Below are 18,773 nucleotides of genomic sequence, written 5' to 3' on the forward strand. Positions count from 1 at the left end.
TTCCCTACTGCTCCCCTTGCAGCTGCTGGAAGGGCCTTGGGTCAGCCATAGCTCTGGCAGAGCTGTCCTTGAAAGGGTAGCTGCTGTGAGAGCTCTCTCAGTCCCACCCACCTCACAGGGTGTCTGTTGTGGGGGGAGAAGATAGAGGCGATTGTAAGCCGCTCCCAATCTCTGATTCAGAGAGAAGGGCGGGGTATAAATCTCCACTTCTTCTTCTTCTCCCTCCCTTCAGAGAACTATGGGGATTGTTGCTTTGTCAAGGGGTCTGTTAGGGAACCTCTCATAGAAGGTTTTCATTCGCCACCCCCAGCTAGGGTTGCCAATCCCCAGTTGGGGGCAGGAGATTCCCTGGATTGGAGGCCCTCCCCCCACTTCAGGGTCATCAGAAAGCGCGGGGGGGGGCAGGGAAATTGCTGCTGGGCACACCGTTATTTCTTATGGAGACTGATTCCCATAGGGTATAATGGAGAATTGATCAGTGGGTATCTGGGACTCTTGGAGGGCTGTTATTTGAGGTAGAGGTTCCAAATTTGCAGCATAGCAGCTGGTGCCTCCCCTTAAAACACCAGCAAACTACAATTCGTAAGACTCTTGGGGAGAACGATCCACAATCGTGAAGTTGGTAGGAAACGTCTGGTGGGTGTGGCAACAGGGAAAAGATGAACTGGGAATAACTCCACTGGTAGGAGCTCCTTCCCGTCGCCCCTCACTGGCCCGCAAGTCTTACCTGTGGAGAAATTTCTGGAAGGCCCTCCGATAAGCATAGCCAGCTCGGCGCACCCGAATGTTCTCCCGCAAGCCCAGATACTCCACCTGGTGCTTCACCCTGTAAGCAAACAGGGGTCCATTCAAGTTGTCTCTCAGCTTCGTGTATAGCCCACCTTTCTTGTCAGTAACAACAGTTAAAATGATGTAGGCAGACAGCAGAAGATATCCGATAAACATAAGAATATAAGAGAAGCCATGTTGGATCAGGCCGATGGCCCATCCAGTCCAACACTCTGTGTCACATAAGAACAGAAGAGAAGCCATGCTGGATCAGGCCAGTGGCCCATCCAGTCCAACACTCTGTGTCACAGAAGAACATAAGAGAAGCCATGTTGGATCAGGCCAATGGCCCATGCAGTCCAACACTCTGGGTCACACAGTGGCCAAAAAACCCAAGTGCCATCAGGAGGTCCACCAGTGGGGTGAGGACTCCAGAAGCCCTCCCACTGTTGCTTCCCCCAGCAACAAAATACAGAGCATCACTGCCCCAGACATAAGAACATAAGAGAAGCCATGTTGGATCAGGCCAATAGCCCACCTAGTCCAACACTCTCTGTCACACAGTGGCCACAGAAACCAGGTGCCATCAGGAAGTCCATCAGTGGGGCTAGGACACTAGAAGCCCTCCCACTGTTGCCCCCCTCCCTGCAAGCACCAAGAATACAGAGCATCACTTGCCCCAGACAGAGAGTTCCAACAATTCGCTGTGGCTAAGAGCCACGTATGGATCTCTGCTCCATATGTTGATCCAATCCACTCTTGAAGCTGTCTATGCTTGCAGCTGCCATCACCTCCTGTGGCAGTGAATTCCACGTGTTAATCACCCTTTGGTGAAGAAGTCCTCCCTTTTATCTGTTCTAACCCGACTGCTCAGCGATTTCATCATGTGTCGATGAGTTCTTGTATTGTGAGAAAGGGAGAAAAGGGCTTCTTTCTCTACCTTCTCCATCTCCAATCTTGTCAACCTCGATCGTGTCACCCCGCAGTCGACGTTTCTCCACGCTAAAGAGCCTCAAGCGCTTTAACCTTTCCTCATAGGGAAAGTGTCCCAACCCTTTTAATCATTCTAGTTGCTATTTTCTGCACTTCCACCATTCTGTCCTTCAAAGCGACATATACTCCCATGGCTCTCATCCACTCACGCAGCAGAGAGTTCCATGGAAATGTTACGGGGTTTGTGTGTATAAGCAAAAAGAAGCACATCTCTGGTATACCCTGCCTTTCACCTCCAGACTAGAGCTACCTGGCTCAGCCACCTCCAGCGGCTCTGGTACACACATTCAGAAATAACGGGATCCTGTGGACGTGCCAATGGAAGAACTTGTGAGCTGCACTACAGAGAAACTCCTCCTTCCACAGAACCGTCGCCCTCATTCAAGAACCAAGGAATCTCTTCTCCCCCCACCCCCTGCCCAAGGGACACGATGCGCATGGGCCCCTCACCTGCTTTCCTCCCAGTCACGGGGTCTCTTGGTCTCGTTGGGCTTGATGCAGCGGATGTAATGCGGGGTGCATTTCATCAGGGTCCCCACCAGGTCATTGGCTTGTTTCTTTTGAGAGCGGAGGGGGAGAGAAGACAAAAAAAGAGAGTAACCCCCTGATCCATTCACCATAAGAATGTGCCCTGTTGGATCAGACCGGTGAGGGTCACCTAGTCCAGCCTGCTGTCTGACTCAGTGGCCAGCCAGTTCCTCTGGAGGGCCAGCGACAGGGCAGAGAGACCGATGCCTTCCCCTGAGAAGAAACTCAGAAGAGCCCTGCTGGGTCAGACCAGGGAGGGTCCATCCAGTCCAGTCTCCTGTCTCACACAGTGGCCAACCAGTTCCTCTGGAGAGCCAACAACAGGGCAGAGAGGCCGAGGCCTTCCCCTGAGAAGAGCATCAGAAGAGCCCTGCTGGGTCAGACCAGTGAGGGTCCATCTAGTCCAGCCTCCTGTCTCACACAGTGGCCAGCCAGTTCCTCTGGAGGGCCAGCAACAGGGCAGAGAGGCCGAGGCCTTCCCCTGAGAAGAACCTCAGAAGAGCCCTGCTGGGTCAGACCAGGGAGGGTCCATCTAGTCCAGCCTCCTGTCTCACACAGTGGCCAGCCAGTTCCTCTGGAGGGCCAGCAACAGGGCAGAGAGGCCGAGGCCTTCCCCTGAGAAGAACCTCAGAAGAGCCCTGCTGGGTCAGACCAGGGAGGTTCCATCTAGTCCAGCCTCCTGTCTCACACAGTGGCCAACCAGTTCCTCTGGAGGGCCAACAACAGGGCAGAGAGGCTGAGGCCTTCCCCGGAGAAGAACCTCAGAAGAGCCCTGCTGGGTCAGACCACGGAGGGTCCATCTAGTCCAGCCTCCTGTCTCACACAGTAGCCAACCAGTTCCTCTCTGCATGGCCAGCAACAGGATTTAGAGAGCAAGGCCTTCCATGATGTTGCTTCATGGCTCCTTACGGGATTCAGAGGTTCAGTGCCTCTGGATATGGAGGTTCATCTTAGCCACCAGGGCTAGTAGCCATTCATAGACTTTCCCTCCATTAATCTAATCCCCTTTTAAAGCTGTTCATGCCTGTGGCCCTCACCAGGTGTGATCTATTTTGCCCGGTGACTACATCAGGGTTAAACAAAGTGCACACAAAAGCTTATTCCCAGAATAAAACTTCTGTTGGTCTTAAAGACTCAAAACTTTGTTCTGCTGCTTCAGACCAACAGGGCTGCCCCCCCCCCCGAATCAACCTCCAAAGTTGAAGAAGGAGGAGGAGGAGGAGAAGAAGAATTGGATTTATACCCCGCCCTTCACTCAAAATCTCCGAGCGGCTCACAATCTCCTTTCCCTTCCTCCCCCACAACAGGCACCCTGTGAGGTAAATGAAGATATTGGATTTATATCCCGCTCTCCACTCCGAAGAGTCTAAGAGCGGCTCACAATCTCCTTTCCCTTCCTCCCCCACAACAGGCACCCTGTGAGGTAAATGAAGATATTGGATTTATATCCCGCCCTCCACTCCGAAGAGTCTAAGAGCGGCTCACAATCTCCTTTCCCTTCCTCCCCCACAACAGGCACCCTGTGAGGTAGATGAAGATATTGGATTTATATCCCGCCCTCCACTCCGAAGAGTCTAAGAGCGGCTCACAATCTCCTTTCCCTTCCTCCCCCACAACAGGCACCCTGTGAGGTAAATGAAGATATTGGATTTATATCCCACCCTCCACTCCAAAGAGTCTAAGAGCGGCTCACAATCTCCTTTCCCTTCCTCCCCCACAACAGGCACCCTGTGAGGTAAATGAAGATATTGGATTTATATCCCGCCCTCCACTCCGAAGAGTCTAAGAGCGGCTCACAATCTCCTTTCCCTTCCTCCCCCACAACAGGCACCCTGTGAGGTAGATGAAGATATTGGATTTATATCCCGCCCTCCACTCCAAAGAGTCTAAGAGCGGCTCACAATCTCCTTTCCCTTCCTCCCCCACAACAGGCACCCTGTGAGGTAAATGAAGATATTGGATTTATATCCCGCCCTCCACTCCGGAGAGTCTCAGAGCAGCTCACAATCTCCTTTCCCTTCCTCCCCCACAACAGACACCCTGTGAGGTAGATGAAGATACTGGATTTATATCCCGCCCTCCACTCCGGAGAGTCTCAGAGCAGCTCACAATCTCCTTTCCCTTCCTCCCCCACAACAGACACCCTGTGAGGTAGATGAAGATATTGGATTTATATCCCGCCCTCCACTCCGGAGAGTCTCAGAGCGGCTCACAATCTCCTTTCCCTTCCTCCCCCACAACAGACACCCTGTGAGGTAGATGAAGATATTGGATTTATATCCCGCCCTCCACTCCGGAGAGTCTCAGAGCAGCTCACAATCTCCTTTCCCTTCCTCCCCCACAACAGACACCCTGTGAGGTAGATGAAGATACTGGATTTATATCCCGCCCTCCACTCCGGAGAGTCTCAGAGCAGCTCACAATCTCCTTTCCCTTCCTCCCCCACAACAGACACCCTGTGAGGTAGATGAAGATACTGGATTTATATCCCGCCCTCCACTCCGAAGAGTCTCAGAGCGGCTCACAATCTCCTTTCCCTTCCTCCCCCACAACAGACACCCTGTGAGGTAGATGAAGATATTGGATTTATATCCCGCCCTCCACTCCGGAGAGTCTCAGAGCAGCTCACAATCTCCTTTCCCTTCCTCCCCCACAACAGACACCCTGTGAGGTAGATGAAGATACTGGATTTATATCCCGCCCTCCACTCCGGAGAGTCTCAGAGCAGCTCACAATCTCCTTTCCCTTCCTCCCCCACAACAGACACCCTGTGAGGTAGATGAAGATATTGGATTTATATCCCACCCTCCACTCCGGAGAGTCTCAGAGCGGCTCACAATCTCCTTTCCCTTCCTCCCCCACAACAGACACCCTGTGAGGTAGATGAAGATATTGGATTTATATCCCGCCCTCCACTCCGGAGAGTCTCAGAGCAGCTCACAATCTCCTTTCCCTTCCTCCCCCACAACAGACACCCTGTGAGGTAGATGAAGATACTGGATTTATATCCCGCCCTCCACTCCGGAGAGTCTCAGAGCAGCTCACAATCTCCTTTCCCTTCCTCCCCCACAACAGACACCCTGTGAGGTAGATGAAGATACTGGATTTATATCCCGCCCTCCACTCCGGAGAGTCTCAGAGCGGCTCACAATCTCCTTTCCCTTCCTCCCCCACAACAGACACCCTGTGAGGTAGATGAAGATATTGGATTTATATCCCGCCCTCCACTCCGGAGAGTCTCAGAGCAGCTCACAATCTCCTTTCCCTTCCTCCCCCACAACAGACACCCTGTGAGGTAGATGAAGATACTGGATTTATATCCCGCCCTCCACTCCGGAGAGTCTCAGAGCGGCTCACAATCTCCTTTCCCTTCCTCCCCCACAACAGACACCCTGTGAGGTAGATGAAGATACTGGATTTATATCCCGTCCTCCACTCCGGAGAGTCTCAGAGCGGCTCACAATCTCCTTTCCCTTCCTCCCCCACAACAGACACCCTGTGAGGTAGATGAAGATACTGGATTTATATCCCGCCCTCCACTCCGAAGAGTCTCAGAGCGGCTCACTATCTCCTTTCCCTTCCTCCCCCACAACAGACACCCTGTGAGGTAGATGAAGATATTGGATTTATATCCCACCCTCCACTCCGAAGAGTCTCAGAGGGGCTCGCAATCTCCTTTCCCTTCCTCTCCCACAACAGACACCCCGTGAGGTAGATGAAGATATTGGATTTATATCACGCCCTCCACTCCAAAGAGTCTAAGAGCGGCTCACAATCTCCTTTCCCTTCCTCCCCCACAACAGGCACCCTGTGAGGTGGGTGGGGCTGAGCGAGCTGTCCCACCAGCTGCCCTTTCAAGGACAGAGGCTCAGAGCCACTCACAATCTCTTTTCCCTTCCTCCCCCACAACAGACACCCTGTGAGGTAGGTGGAGCTGAGAGAGCTCTCCCAGAAGCTACCCTTTCAAGGACAGAGTCTCAGAGCCACTCACAATCTCTTTTCCCTTCCTCCCCCACAACAGGCACCCTGTGAGGTGGGTGGGGCTGAGAGAGCTCTCCCAGCAGCTGCCCTTTCAAGGACAGAGGCTCAGAGCCACTCACAATCTCTTTTCCCTTCCTTCCCCACAACAGGCACCCTGTGAGGTGGGTGGGGCTGAGAGAGCTCTCCCAGAAGCTGCCCTTTCAAGGACACAGTCTCAGAGCCACTCACAATCTCTTTTCCCTTCCTCCCCCACAACAGGCATCCTGTGAGGTGGGTGGGGCTGAGAGAGCTCTCCCAGAAGCTGCCCTTTCAAGGATAGAGTCTCAGAGCCACTCACAATCTCTTTTCCCTTCCTCCCCCACAACAGGCATCCTGTGAGGTGGGTGGAGCTGAGAGAGCTCTCCCAGAAGCTGCCCTTTCAAGGACAGAGTCTCAGAGCCACTCACAATCTCTTTTCCCTTCCTCCCCCACAACAGGCACCCTGTGAGGTGGGTGGGGCTGAGAGAGCTCTCCCAGCAGCTGCCCTTTCAAGGACAGAGGCTCAGAGCCACTCACAATCTCTTTTCCCTTCCTCCCCCACAACAGGCATCCTGTGAGGTGGGTGGGGCTGAGAGAGCTCTCCCAGCAGTTGCCCTTTCAAGGACAGAGGCTCAGAGCCACTCACAATCTCTTTTCCCTTCCTCCCCCACAACAGACACCCTGTGAGGTGGGTGGGGCTGAGAGAGCTCTCCCAGCAGCTGCCCTTTCAAGGACAACTCCTGCGAGAGCCATGGCTGACCCAAGGCCATTCCAGCAGCTGCAAGTGGAGGAGTGGGGAATTGAACCTGGTTAAGAGTCCACACACTTAACCACTACACCAAACTGCCTCTCAGAACACACAGGTTACGTCTTGGAAGGGCTGTCATTTAGAGGAGGGCGGGGAGCTGTTCCTGTTGGCAGCAGAGGAGAGGACTCGGAAGAATGGGTCTAAATTAAGGGTGCAAAGGTATCAGCCAGATATCAGGGGAAGCTTTTTAACAGTAAGAGTTGTTCAGTAGTGGAATCAGCTCCCAACGGAGGTGGTGAGGTCCCCCTCACTGGCAGTCTTTAAGCAGCCGCTGGAAGAACCCTTGTCGGGGATGCTTTAGGATGATCCTGCATTGAGCATGGGGTTGGACTAGATGGCCTCTATGGCCCCTTCCAACTCTCGGATTCTATGGTTCTATGAGAATGTGGAAAAGGCCATAGTCCCTCGATGCTTAGGTGGCTCAGTTGTAGAGCATCTGCTTGGTAAGCAGGAGGTCCCAGGTTCAATCCCCGGCATCTCCAACTAAAAAGGGTCCAGGCAAATAGGCGTGAAAAACCTCAGCTTGAGACCCTTGAGAGCTGCTGGCAGTTAGGGGAGGGATGGTGGCTCAGTGGTAGAGCATCTGCTTGGGAAGCAGAAGGTCCCAGGTTCAATCCCCGGCATCTCCAACTAAAAAGGGTCCAGGCAAATAGGCATGAAAAACCTCAGCTTGAGACCCTGGAGAGCCATGAAAGGGGCTGTGGCTCAGTGGTAGAGCCTCTGCTTGGTAAGCAGAAGGTCCCAGGTTCAATCCCCAACTAGAAAGGGTCCAGGCAAGTAGGCGTGAAAAACCTCAGCTTGAGACCCTGGAGAGCCATGAATGGGGCTGTGGCTCAGTGGTAGAGCCTCTGCTTGGTAAGCAGAAGGTCCCAGGTTCAATCCCCAACTAGAAAGGGTCCAGGCAAGTAGGCGTGAAAAACCTCAGCTTGAGACCCTGGAGAGCCATGAATGGGGCTGTGGCTCAGTGGCAGAGCATCTGCTTGGAAAGCAGAAGGTCCCAGGTTCAATCCCCAACTAGAAAGGGTCCAGGCAAGTAGGCATGAAAAACCTCAGCTTGAGACCCTGGAGAGCCATGAATGGGGCTGTGGCTCAGTGGTAGAGCCTCTGCTTGGTAAGCAGAAGGTCCCAGGTTCAATCCCCAACTAGAAAGGGTCCAGGCAAGTAGGCGTGAAAAACCTCAGCTTGAGACCCTGGAGAGCCACTGCCAGTTAGGGGAGGGATGGTGGCTCAGTGGTAGAGCCTCTGCTTGGAAAGCAGAAGGTCCCAGGTTCAATCCCCAACTAGAAAGGGTCCAGGCAAGTAGGCGTGAAAAACCTCAGCTTGAGACCCTGGAGAGCCATGAATGGGGCTGTGGCTCAGTGGTAGAGCCTCTGCTTGGAAAGCAGAAGGTCCCAGGTTCAATCCCCAACTAGAAAGGGTCCAGGCAAGTAGGCATGAAAAACCTCAGCTTGAGACCCTGGAGAGCCATGAATGGGGCTGTGGCTCAGTGGTAGAGCCTCTGCTTGGTAAGCAGAAGGTCCCAGGTTCAATCCCCAACTAGAAAGGGTCCAGGCAAGTAGGCGTGAAAAACCTCAGCTTGAGACCCTGGAGAGCCATGAATGGGGCTGCGGCTCAGTGGCAGAGCATCTGCTTGGAAAGCAGAAGGTCCCAGGTTCAATCCCCAACTAGAAAGGGTCCAGGCAAGTAGGAGTGAAAAACCTCAGCTTGAGACCCTGGAGAGCCGCTGCCAGTTAGGGGAGAGACGGTGGCTCAGTGGTAGAGCATCTGCTTGGTAAGCAGAAGGTCCCAGGTTCAATCCCCGGATTCTCCAACTAAATAGTGTCCAGGCAAACAGGCGTGAAAGACCTCAGCTTGAGACCCTGGAGAGCCACTGCCAGTCTGAGTAGACAAGACTGTCTTTGATGGACCAAGGGTCTGATTCAGTAGAAGGCAGCTTCAGACGCTTCTTAAGAGAGGAATAAGCAACGGCAGACTGCCAGGGAGATGAGGGGGTCGCCACCACAGACCTACCCTCCCCCCCCCGACAAAAAGAAAACACCCTTTGCTCCTCTTTGCTTCATCGGAGACGCAACAGCTGCCTCAGGTCAGCGGCAGGCACCCTCCTCACCAAACAACTGGCAATAAACGTTTATTCTTGCAAAGATATTCCACTAGAAGAAGATGGATTTCTGCTTGGCGGGGTCTGGGGAGGAATGTATTTGCTGAAGCTAAGAATTCCAGGCGCCGCAGGGAGACGGCAATCCCTTTCGCCACAAGACCTGCCCCGGACGGTACCTTGATTTTGCTGCCGGCTGTGGTGGGACGTCCTTTCTTCTCTGCGTTCAGGCTTTCCGGAAACAGGTCTCGGATGAAGGCCCTTTAGGAGGAAGGAGGGAAAGAGGGTCAGCTTCTGTGGAAGGCTCGAGGGCCTCGGGGAATGACAGAGAACCGCCATTTACGATCCGGGCCTAACCGACCTAAGTTCTTCCCAGAGCTTCCTTTGTTCTGTCGACTGTCCACCCCAGAAATCTTGCTGGTTTTTAAGGTGCTCCTGGGTTCGAATCTAGCTTTTCCATCTCCCAGCATCATTGTGAAAGATGATGAAGAAGAAGAGGAAGAAGTAGAGGAAGAAGAAGACGATGTAGGATTTATATCCCACCCTCAACTCAGAGAGGCTCACAATCTCCTTTCCCTTCCTCCACAACAGACACCCTGTGAGGTAGAGGTAGACCCCCTGTGATGGGCTGAGAGAGCTCTCCCAGAAGTTGCCCTTTCAAGGACAGAGTCTCAGAGCCACTCACAATCTCCTTTCCCTTCCTCCCCCACAACAGACACCCTGTGAGGTGGGTGGGGCTGAGAGAGCTCTCCCAGAAGCTGCCCTTGGAAGGACACAGTCTCAGAGCAGCCTACAATCTCCTTTCCCTTCCTACCCCACAACAGACACCCTGTGAGGTGGGTGGGGCTGAGAGAGCTCTCCCAGAAGCTGCCCTTCCAAGGAGAACTCTCACAAGAGCTATGGGTGGCCCAAGACAATTCTAGCAGCTGTGAGTGGAGGAGTGGGGGATCAAACTCTCTCAGATAAGAGTCAGTGCACTTAACTACTACACCAAACTGGCTCTCCGTTAACGGGCCCATTCTGCAGACAGGACAAACTGAGGCTGAGAGCAGAACTTGCTCAAGGCCATACAACTGGACGAGGATTTGAAAGTGCATTTGCCGAAGTATGAGCAGCCGTCCTGCTGGGACATTAGAGTAGCACTGAGGTGAAATTAGGAAGAGAGTCCCTTTCTTAGCAGTACCACAGGATAAGGTTGCCAGGAGAGGGCTAGAACCCTCTCTGAGACCTTTATCTCAAGGGAGAGAAGAAAGTGGCGTCCATCTGCCCCAACGGGGCTTTTTTTGAAGCAGGAACTCCTTTGCATATTAGGCCACACCCCTCTGATGTAGCCAATTCTCCAAAAGCTTACAGGGCTCTTCGTACAGGGCCTGCCGGAACCTCCAGGAGGATTGGCTACATCAGGGGGGTGCGGCCTAATATGCAAAGGAGCTCCTGCTACAAAAAAGGCCCAGCCCAACTCTATTCAGGTGTAATGTAAAACCCAGTGTGATAGCGATTACAGTGTCGGCCTTTGATCTGAGAGACCCAAGTTCGAGTTCCCACTCTGCCGGGGAAGCTCTCTGGGTGACCTTGGGGCAGTCGTACCGTCTCAGCCAGACCTGGTGAGAGCCAGTTTGTAGTGGTTAAGTGTGCGGACTCTTATCTGGGAGAACCGGCTTTGATTCCCCACTCCTCCGCTTGCACCTGCTGGCATGGCCTTGGGTCAGCCATAGCTCTGGCAGAGGTTGTCCTTGAAAGGGCAGCTGCTGTGAGAGCCCTCTCCAGCCCCACCCACCTTACAGGGTGTCTGTGGGGGGGGGGTTGAGGAAGGGAAAGGAGATGGTGAGCCGTTCTGAGACTCTTCGGAGTGGAGGGCGGGATATAAATCCAATATCTTCATCTACCGCACAGGGTGTCTGTTGTGGGGGAGGAAGGTAAAGGAGATTGTGAGCCGCTCTGAGACTCTTCGGAGTGGAGGGCGGGATATAAATCCAGTATCTTCATCTACCTCACAGGGTGTCTGTTGTGGGGGAGGAAGGGAAAGGAGATTGTGAGCCGCTCTGAGACTCTTCGGAGTGGAGGGCGAGATATAAATGCAGTATCTTCATCTACCTCACAGGGTGTCTGTTGTGGGGGAGGAAGGTAAAGGAGATTGTGAGCCGCTCTGAGACTCTTCGGAGTGGAGGGCGGGATATAAATCCAATATCTTCATCTACCTCACAGGGTGTCTGTTGTGGGGGAGGAAGGGGAAGGAGATTGTGAGCCGCTCTGCGACTCTTCGGAGTGGAGGGCGGGATATAAATCCAGTATCTTCATCTACCTCACAGGGTGTCTGTTGTGGGGGAGGAAGGTAAAGGAGATTGTGAGCCCCTCTGAGACTCTTCAGAGTGGAGGGCGGGATATAAATCCAATATCTTCTATTTCTTCTTCTACCTACCTCGCAGAGTTGTTGTAAAGATAAAATGGAGGCGAGGAGGATAATGTAAGCCACTCGGGGTCTCCCCATGGAGAGAAAGGCGAGGTACAAATTAAGTAAACAAACACATAAATATTCCAGCCGATATTCTCCACGCTGCACATTTAAAGCCGTTGGAATCTGGTCCAACTGAAACCAGCATTCCTGGAGCAGCTCCTGATGCAGTGGGGTTCTCAGAACTATTGATCTGCGGGGTGCCTCATTGCGGAACCGGCTTGAAACTTGTCTGACTTTGCTGTGCGGACCTAGGTGCATTGCAATGTTCCCTCTAAGCTGCAGAGTCTTGGGAGCAAAAACTCTACTTTGTGTTGTTGTTGTTCAGCCGCACAGTGGAGTCCGACTCTTCGCGACCCCATGGAGAAAGTCACCCCGGGCCCTCCTGTCTTCCACCATCCTCCGAAGTCTGCTCTAATTCGTGTTAGTTACATCAGTAATGTTGTCCAGCCATCTCATCTTTTGCCATCCCCTTCTTCTTTTGCCTTCCGTCTTTCCCAGCATCAGGGTCTTCTCCAGGGAGTGCTCCCTTCTCATTGGGTGGCCAAAGGATCTGAGCTTCAGCTTCAGCATCTGACCTTCCAGGGAACACTGGGTTGATTTCCCTTAGGACTGACTGACTAGATCTTCTTGGAGTCCAAGGGACTCTCAAGAGTCTTCTCCAGGGAGTGCTCCCTTCTCATTGGGTGGCCAAAGTCTTTGAGCTTCAGCTTCAGCATCTGACCTTCCAGGGAACAGTCTGGGTTGATTTCCCTTAGGACTGACTGATTGGATCTTCTTGCAGTCCAAGGGACTCTCAAGATTCTTCTCTAGCACTACAACTCAAAAGCATCTATTCTTCTGCGCTCGGCCTTCCTTATGGTCCAGCTCTCACAGCCATACATCGCTACTGGGAATACCATCGCTTTGACTATACGGACTTTTGTTGTCAGGGTGATGTCTCTATTTTTTACTATACTGCCCAGGTTCGCCACAGCTGTCCTCCAAAGGAGCAAACGTCTTTTGAGTTCATGGCTACAGTCACCATCTGCAGTGATCTTGGATCCCAGAAATGTGAAGTCTGTCGCGACTTCCATGTCTTCCCCTTCTATTTGCCAAGGTGTGATGGGGCCGGATGCCAGGATCTTAGTTTTTTTGATGTTGAGTTTCAAGCCTACTTTTGTGCTCTCCTTTACTTTGTGAGCTACTGGTATTAAAGCGGTGAGCTACTGTGTAGATTAGTGTGCTCTGGGGATGGACAATAGGTGGTGCGTCCTTGAATACAGAGCTCTCTGGGGAACATGCAGAGAAAGGCGGTCCCGTAGATAGGCAGGCCCCCGATCGTATAGGGCTTTAAAGGTCAGTACATCCCCCTGCCAACATATAGTCAAAGCGATGGTCTTCCCAGTAGTAATGTATGGCTGTGAGAGCTGGACCATAAGGAAGGCCGAGCGGAGAAGACTAGATGCTTTTGAGCTGTGGTGCTGGAGAAGAATCTTGAGAGTCTCCTGGACTGCAAGAAGATCCAATCAGTCAGTCCTAAGGGAAATCAACCCCGACTGTTCCTTGGAAGGTCAGATGCTGGAGGCAAAAAATCTGTGAGCTAGCTCACGCTAACTCAGCTTAGAGGGAACACGGGTGCCGTGGGGTCTCTGCTTCCCCCTGCTGGCCTCTGCTTCTTCTGCCACAATTAATCTGTCCTCTCTGTGTCACCTTGGGCGTGGCCTTCTCCCTCCCCACCCCCCACCCCTGGCTGGAGGTCCCTCCTGTACTCACAGCTCACTGCTCTGCATCAGCTCAATGAGGTCCGTAAACAGAACGTCACGATTTCGCTCGCAGAATCCCCCCACGTCATACGACACCTGCCAGACAGGAAGGAGACAGCTTAGAGGCCTGTGAACCCCACACCACCCAGAAAGTCCTCGTTTCTTCTCCTTCCCTGCCCACATCAGCCCCCCTCACCACCAAGCTTCAAGGGGGATTAGATAGATCATGGGGGATCAGTCTATTTCTGGCTATTTGCCATGGTGGCTGAGGGGAACCTCTATGTTCAGAGGCACTAATTCTCTGAATCCCAGAGCCAGGAGCCAACATCAAGAGAAAGTCTAAGCCTCTATGCCATTTTTGTAACTCCAGAGGAACTAGTTGGCCAGTGGGTGAAACAGGAGGCTGGACTAGATGGACCCTCACTGGCCCGATCCAGCAGGGCTCTTCTAATGTTCTTCTCAGGGGAAGGCCTTGACCTCTCTGCCGTGTTGTTGGCCCTCCAGAAGAACTGGTTGGCCACTGTGTGAGACAGGAAGCTGGACTAGATGGACCCTCACTGGTCCGATCCAGCAGGGCTCTTCTAATGTTCTTCTCAGGGGAAGGTCTTGACCTCTCTGCCGTGTTGTTGGCCCTCCAGAAGAACTGGTTGGCCACTGTGTGAGACAGAAGGCTGGACTAGATAAACCCTCCCTGGTCTGATCCAGCAGGGCTCTCCTGATGTTCTCAGGGGAAGGCCTCGGCCTCTCTGCCCTGTTGTTGGCCCTCCAGAGGAACTGGCTGGCCCCTGTGTGAGACAGGAGGCTGGACTAGATGGACCCTCTCTGGTCTGACCCAGCAGGGCTCTTCTGATGCTCATCTCAGGGGAAGGCCTCGGCCTCTCTGCCCTGTTCTTGGCCCTCCAGAGGAACTGGCTGGCCCCTGTGTGAGACAGGAGGCTGGACTAGATGGACCCTCCCTGGTCTGACCCAGCAGGGCTCTTCTGATGCTCATCTCAGGGGAAGACCTCGGCCTCTCTGCCCTGTTCTTGGCCCTCCAGAGGAACTGGCTGGCCACTGTGTGAGACAGGAGGCTGGACTAGATGGACCCTCCCTGGTCTAATCCAGCAGGATTCTTCTGATGTTCTAACCTCCTGTAGAAAGACAATTCTCTTCTACAGAATACGGAATTCATGTATATTCCTTGATTTAAAATATATATACTACTATAATGACTAGACTAAAGTCAAATAGTATCTATGAGACTAATGTGGTTTTCTAGGTGGAAGCTTTCAAGATTCAAAGCTGATTAAGGGAGCTGGACTCTCGAAAGCTTATATCCCACAAATCTTGTTGGTCTAAGGTGTGACTGGATTCAACTGTAGACCAGTGCAGCTACCCTCTGAGAGTCCCTAGAATGGCTCTCAGCCAAAGGCTATTGAGATAGCTTATGGAAGACAGACCCATCTATTTATGATGCAGAATCATAGAGTTGGAAGGGACCTCCAGGGTCATCTAGTCCAACCCCCTGCACAATGCAGGAAACTCACAAATACCTCCCCCTAAGTTCACAGGATCAGCATTGCTGTCGGATGGCCATCTAGCCTTTGTTGAAAAACCTCCAAGGAAGGAGAGCCCACCACCTCCCGAGGAGGAAGCCTGTTCCACTGAGGAACCGCTCTTAACAGTCATAGAATCCTAGAGTTGGAAGGGATCTGCACAATGCCCAGAGGGCAGAGGCTAGATGGCCATCTGACAGTGATGAAGATCCTGTGAATTTAGGGGGAGGCGTTAGTGAGTTTCCTGCGTTGTGCAGGGGGTTGGACTAGATGACCCTGGTGATCCCTTCCAACTCTTTGATTCTATGATAAGTGGAACCTCCCTGTCCAGAGGCAGTCTGCCTTGAACCTTCACGTTCCCACCCTCCCTGCAGCTTCCTGGAGTCACCACAGAGGGTCCAGAATCTGACTCTGCTCGGCCACTCCGGAAGAGGGGCGTACCTTGCCAGCGTAGTGGTGGACGACGAAGCCTTTGTTCCAGCTGTTGAAGTGGGGGTGGGTGCCCAAGGCCGTCTGGAGCTTCTGCAGCAGGGTGTGGTCGGCGCCTTCCCCCTTGGCGTGCATGGTGGCGCACACGTCGTCCAGGATACTCATGAGCCCCGGAGGATTCTGGGGGAAGACAGCAGAAGTCGCGAGCGAGCAAAGAACCCGCTGGGTGCTCTAGCAAACCCTGCCCTCCCCACGGCCCCAGGGCACCAGGCTGCGACCACGGCGGGCAGAAAGGGCATGAGCCCCTTCCCTCTTTCCGTTCACATCTCTGGGGGTTGTATTCCAGCGGCCCGTGGAGTTGCCCCCCAGCACCAAAGAGCATCACTGCCCCAGAGATAAGGACAGAAGAGACGTCATGTTGGATCAGGCCATTGGTCCATCCAATCCAATACTCTGTGTCACATAAGAACAGAAGAGAAGCCATGTTGGATCAGGCCAATGGCCCATCCAGTCCAACACTCGTCACATAAGAACATAAGAGAAGCCATGTTGGATCAGGCCAATGGCCCATCCAGTCCAACACTCTGTGTCACGTAAGAACAGAAGAGAAGCCCTGTTGGATCAGGCCATTGGCCCATCCAGTCCAACACTCTGTGTCACATAAGAACAGAAGAGAAGCCCTGTTGGATCAGGCCATTGGCCATCCAGTCCAACACTCTGTGTCACATAAGAACAGAAGAGAAGCCATGTTGGATCAGGCCAATGGCCCATCCACTCCAACACTCGTCACATAAGAACATAAGAGAAGCCATGTTGGATCAGGCCAATGGCCCATCCAGTCCAACACTCTGTGTCACATAAGAACAGAAGAGAAGCCCTGTTGGATCAGGCCATTGGCCCATCCAGTCGAACACTCTGTGTCACATAAGAACAGAAGAGAAGCCATGTTGGATCAGGCCAATGGCCCATCCACTCCAACACTCATCACATAAGAACATAAGAGAAGCCATGTTGGATCAGGCCAATGGCCCATCCAGTCCAACTCTCTGTGTCACATAAGAACAGAAGAGAAGCCATGTTGGATCAGGCCAGTGGCCCATCCAGTCCAACACTCTGTGTCACATAAGAACATAAGAGAAGCCATGTTGGATCAGGCCAGTGGCCCATCCAGTCCAACACTCTGTGTCACATAAGAACAGAAGAGAAGCCATGTTGGATCAGGCCAATGGCCCATCCAGTCCAACACTCTGTGTCACATAAGAGAAGCCATGTTGGATCAGGCCAATGGCCCATCCACTCCAACACTCGTCACATAAGAACATAAGAGAAGCCATGTTGGATCAGGCCAATGGCCCATCCAGTCCAACTCTCTGTGTCACATAAGAACATAAGAGAAGCCATGTTGGATCAGGCCAGTGGTCCATCCAGTCCAACACTCTGTGTCACATAAGAACAGAAGAGAAGCCATGTTGGATCAGGCCAATGGCCCATCCAGTCCAACACTCTGTGTCACATAAGAGAAGCCATGTTGGATCAGGCCAATGGCCCATCCAGTCCAACACTCTGTGTCACATAAGAACATAAGAGAAGCCATGTTGGATTAGGCCAATGGCCCATCCAGTCCAACACTTGTCACATAAGAACATAAGAGAAGCCATGTTGGATCAGGCCAATGGCCCATCCAGTCCAACACTCTGTGTCACATAAGAACATAAGAGAAGCCATGTTGGATCAGGCCAATGGCCCATCCAGTCCAACACTCTGTGTCACATAAGAACATAAGAGAAGCCATGCTGGATCAGGCCAGTGCCCCATCCAGTCCAACACTCTGTGTCACATAAGAACATAAGAGAAGCCATGTTGGATCAGGCCAATGGCCCATCCAGTCCAACACTCTGTGTCACATAAGAGAAGCCATGTTGGATCAGGCCAATGGCCCCATCCACTCCAACACTCGTCACATAAGAACATAAGAGAAGCCATGTTGGATCAGGCCAATGACCCATCCAGTCCAACTCTCTGTGTCACATAAGAACATAAGAGAAGCCATGTTGGATCAGGCCAGTGGCCCATCCAGTCCAACACTCTGTGTCACATAAGAACAGAAGAGAAGCCATGTTGGATCAGGCCAATGGCCCATCCAGTCCAACACTCTGTGCCACATAAGAGAAGCCATGTTGGATCAGGCCAATGGCCCATCCAGTCCAACACTCTGTGTCACATAAGAACATAAGAGAAGCCATGTTGGATTAGGCCAATGGCCCATCCAGTCCAACACTTGTCACATAAGAACATAAGAGAAGCCATGTTGGATCAGGCCAATGGCCCATCCAGTCCAACACTCTGTGTCACATAAGAACATAAGAGAAGCCATGCTGGATCAGGCCAGTGCCCCATCCAGTCCAACACTCTGTGTCACATAAGAACATAAGAGAAGCCATGTTGGATCAGGCCAATGGCCCATCCAGTCCAACACTCTGTGTCACATAAGAACATAAAAGAAGCCCTGTTGGATCAGGCCAATGGCCCCCTCCAGTCCAACACTCTGTGTCACATAAGAACATAAGAGAAGCCATGTTGGCTCAGGCCAATGGCCCATCTTGTCCAACTCTCTGTGTCACATAAAAACACAAGAGAAGCCATGTTGGATCAGGCCAGTGGCCCATCCTGTCCAACACTCTGTGTCACACAGTGGCCAAAACCCCCAGGTGCCATCAGAAGCTCCATCAGTGGACTTTTAAACTTCTATCAGTGGACTTGTGAACTTCTATCATTTCACACACACACAGAGTCGTAACTTCTCCAAGCTAAAGAATTCTACCCTCTTTAACCTTTCTTCATAGGGAAAGTGTTCCATCCATTCATTTTAGACACCATTCTTTTGCATCTTTTCCAATGCCATAATATCTTTTTTGAGGTGTGGTGACCAGAACTGCACCTAGTATTCCAAATGAGGCCACGCCATCGAGTTATACCGGTGCTTCCGGCCACCCTCTGTGCACTCACCACTTTGTTCTCAATGAGGTCGCAGACGACCTTGTTGTTGAAGTAATCTATGGGGTTCCAGCGGATGCCCTCCTGGACGTATTCTTCCTGCGGGGTGGGGGAGATGACCAGGGAGGAAGGCAACAGATGCGGAAGCGGAAAAGGAAGTGGAAAAAGATGGTTACGACGAAGGTTGCAATGTGGAATCAATTCATCTGATGGATTAACCAATTCAAAGGCTGCCTGCCTGATTAAAAAGAGCCCCCCCTTCATGACGTCACAGGAACCAGCCAATGGGTGCCTTCCACTAAGCATCTGGGATTGTCAACAGTCATGGATTGACAATCAACTCCTTCGCGGTAAGTATGTCAGATTTAGTTCAATATTTAATAAGTTGATTTATATCCCGCCCCTCCACTCCGAAGAGTCCCAGAGC

The 18,773-nt window shown here is 52.4% G+C and overlaps 1 protein-coding gene across 1 annotated transcript in view; it reads right to left on the minus strand.

Annotated features, from left to right (window-relative positions):
- Positions 1–18,445, minus strand: part of LOC132590956 (unconventional myosin-Ie-like) — a gene marked incomplete at its 5' end in the record, with an annotated part of 88,498 nt that extends 70,053 nt beyond the window's left edge. The window contains 6 exon segments of the mRNA XM_060263866.1: positions 728–826; positions 2,212–2,318; positions 9,371–9,452; positions 13,399–13,484; positions 15,365–15,532; positions 18,359–18,445. Coding sequence (XP_060119849.1) covers positions 728–826; positions 2,212–2,318; positions 9,371–9,452; positions 13,399–13,484; positions 15,365–15,532; positions 18,359–18,445 — 629 coding nt within the window.
- Positions 18,446–18,773: the final 328 nt, after the last annotated feature.

This window comes from Heteronotia binoei, unplaced genomic scaffold (assembly GCF_032191835.1).
Source record: "Heteronotia binoei isolate CCM8104 ecotype False Entrance Well unplaced genomic scaffold, APGP_CSIRO_Hbin_v1 ptg001280l, whole genome shotgun sequence".
NCBI lineage: Eukaryota > Metazoa > Chordata > Lepidosauria > Squamata > Gekkonidae > Heteronotia > Heteronotia binoei.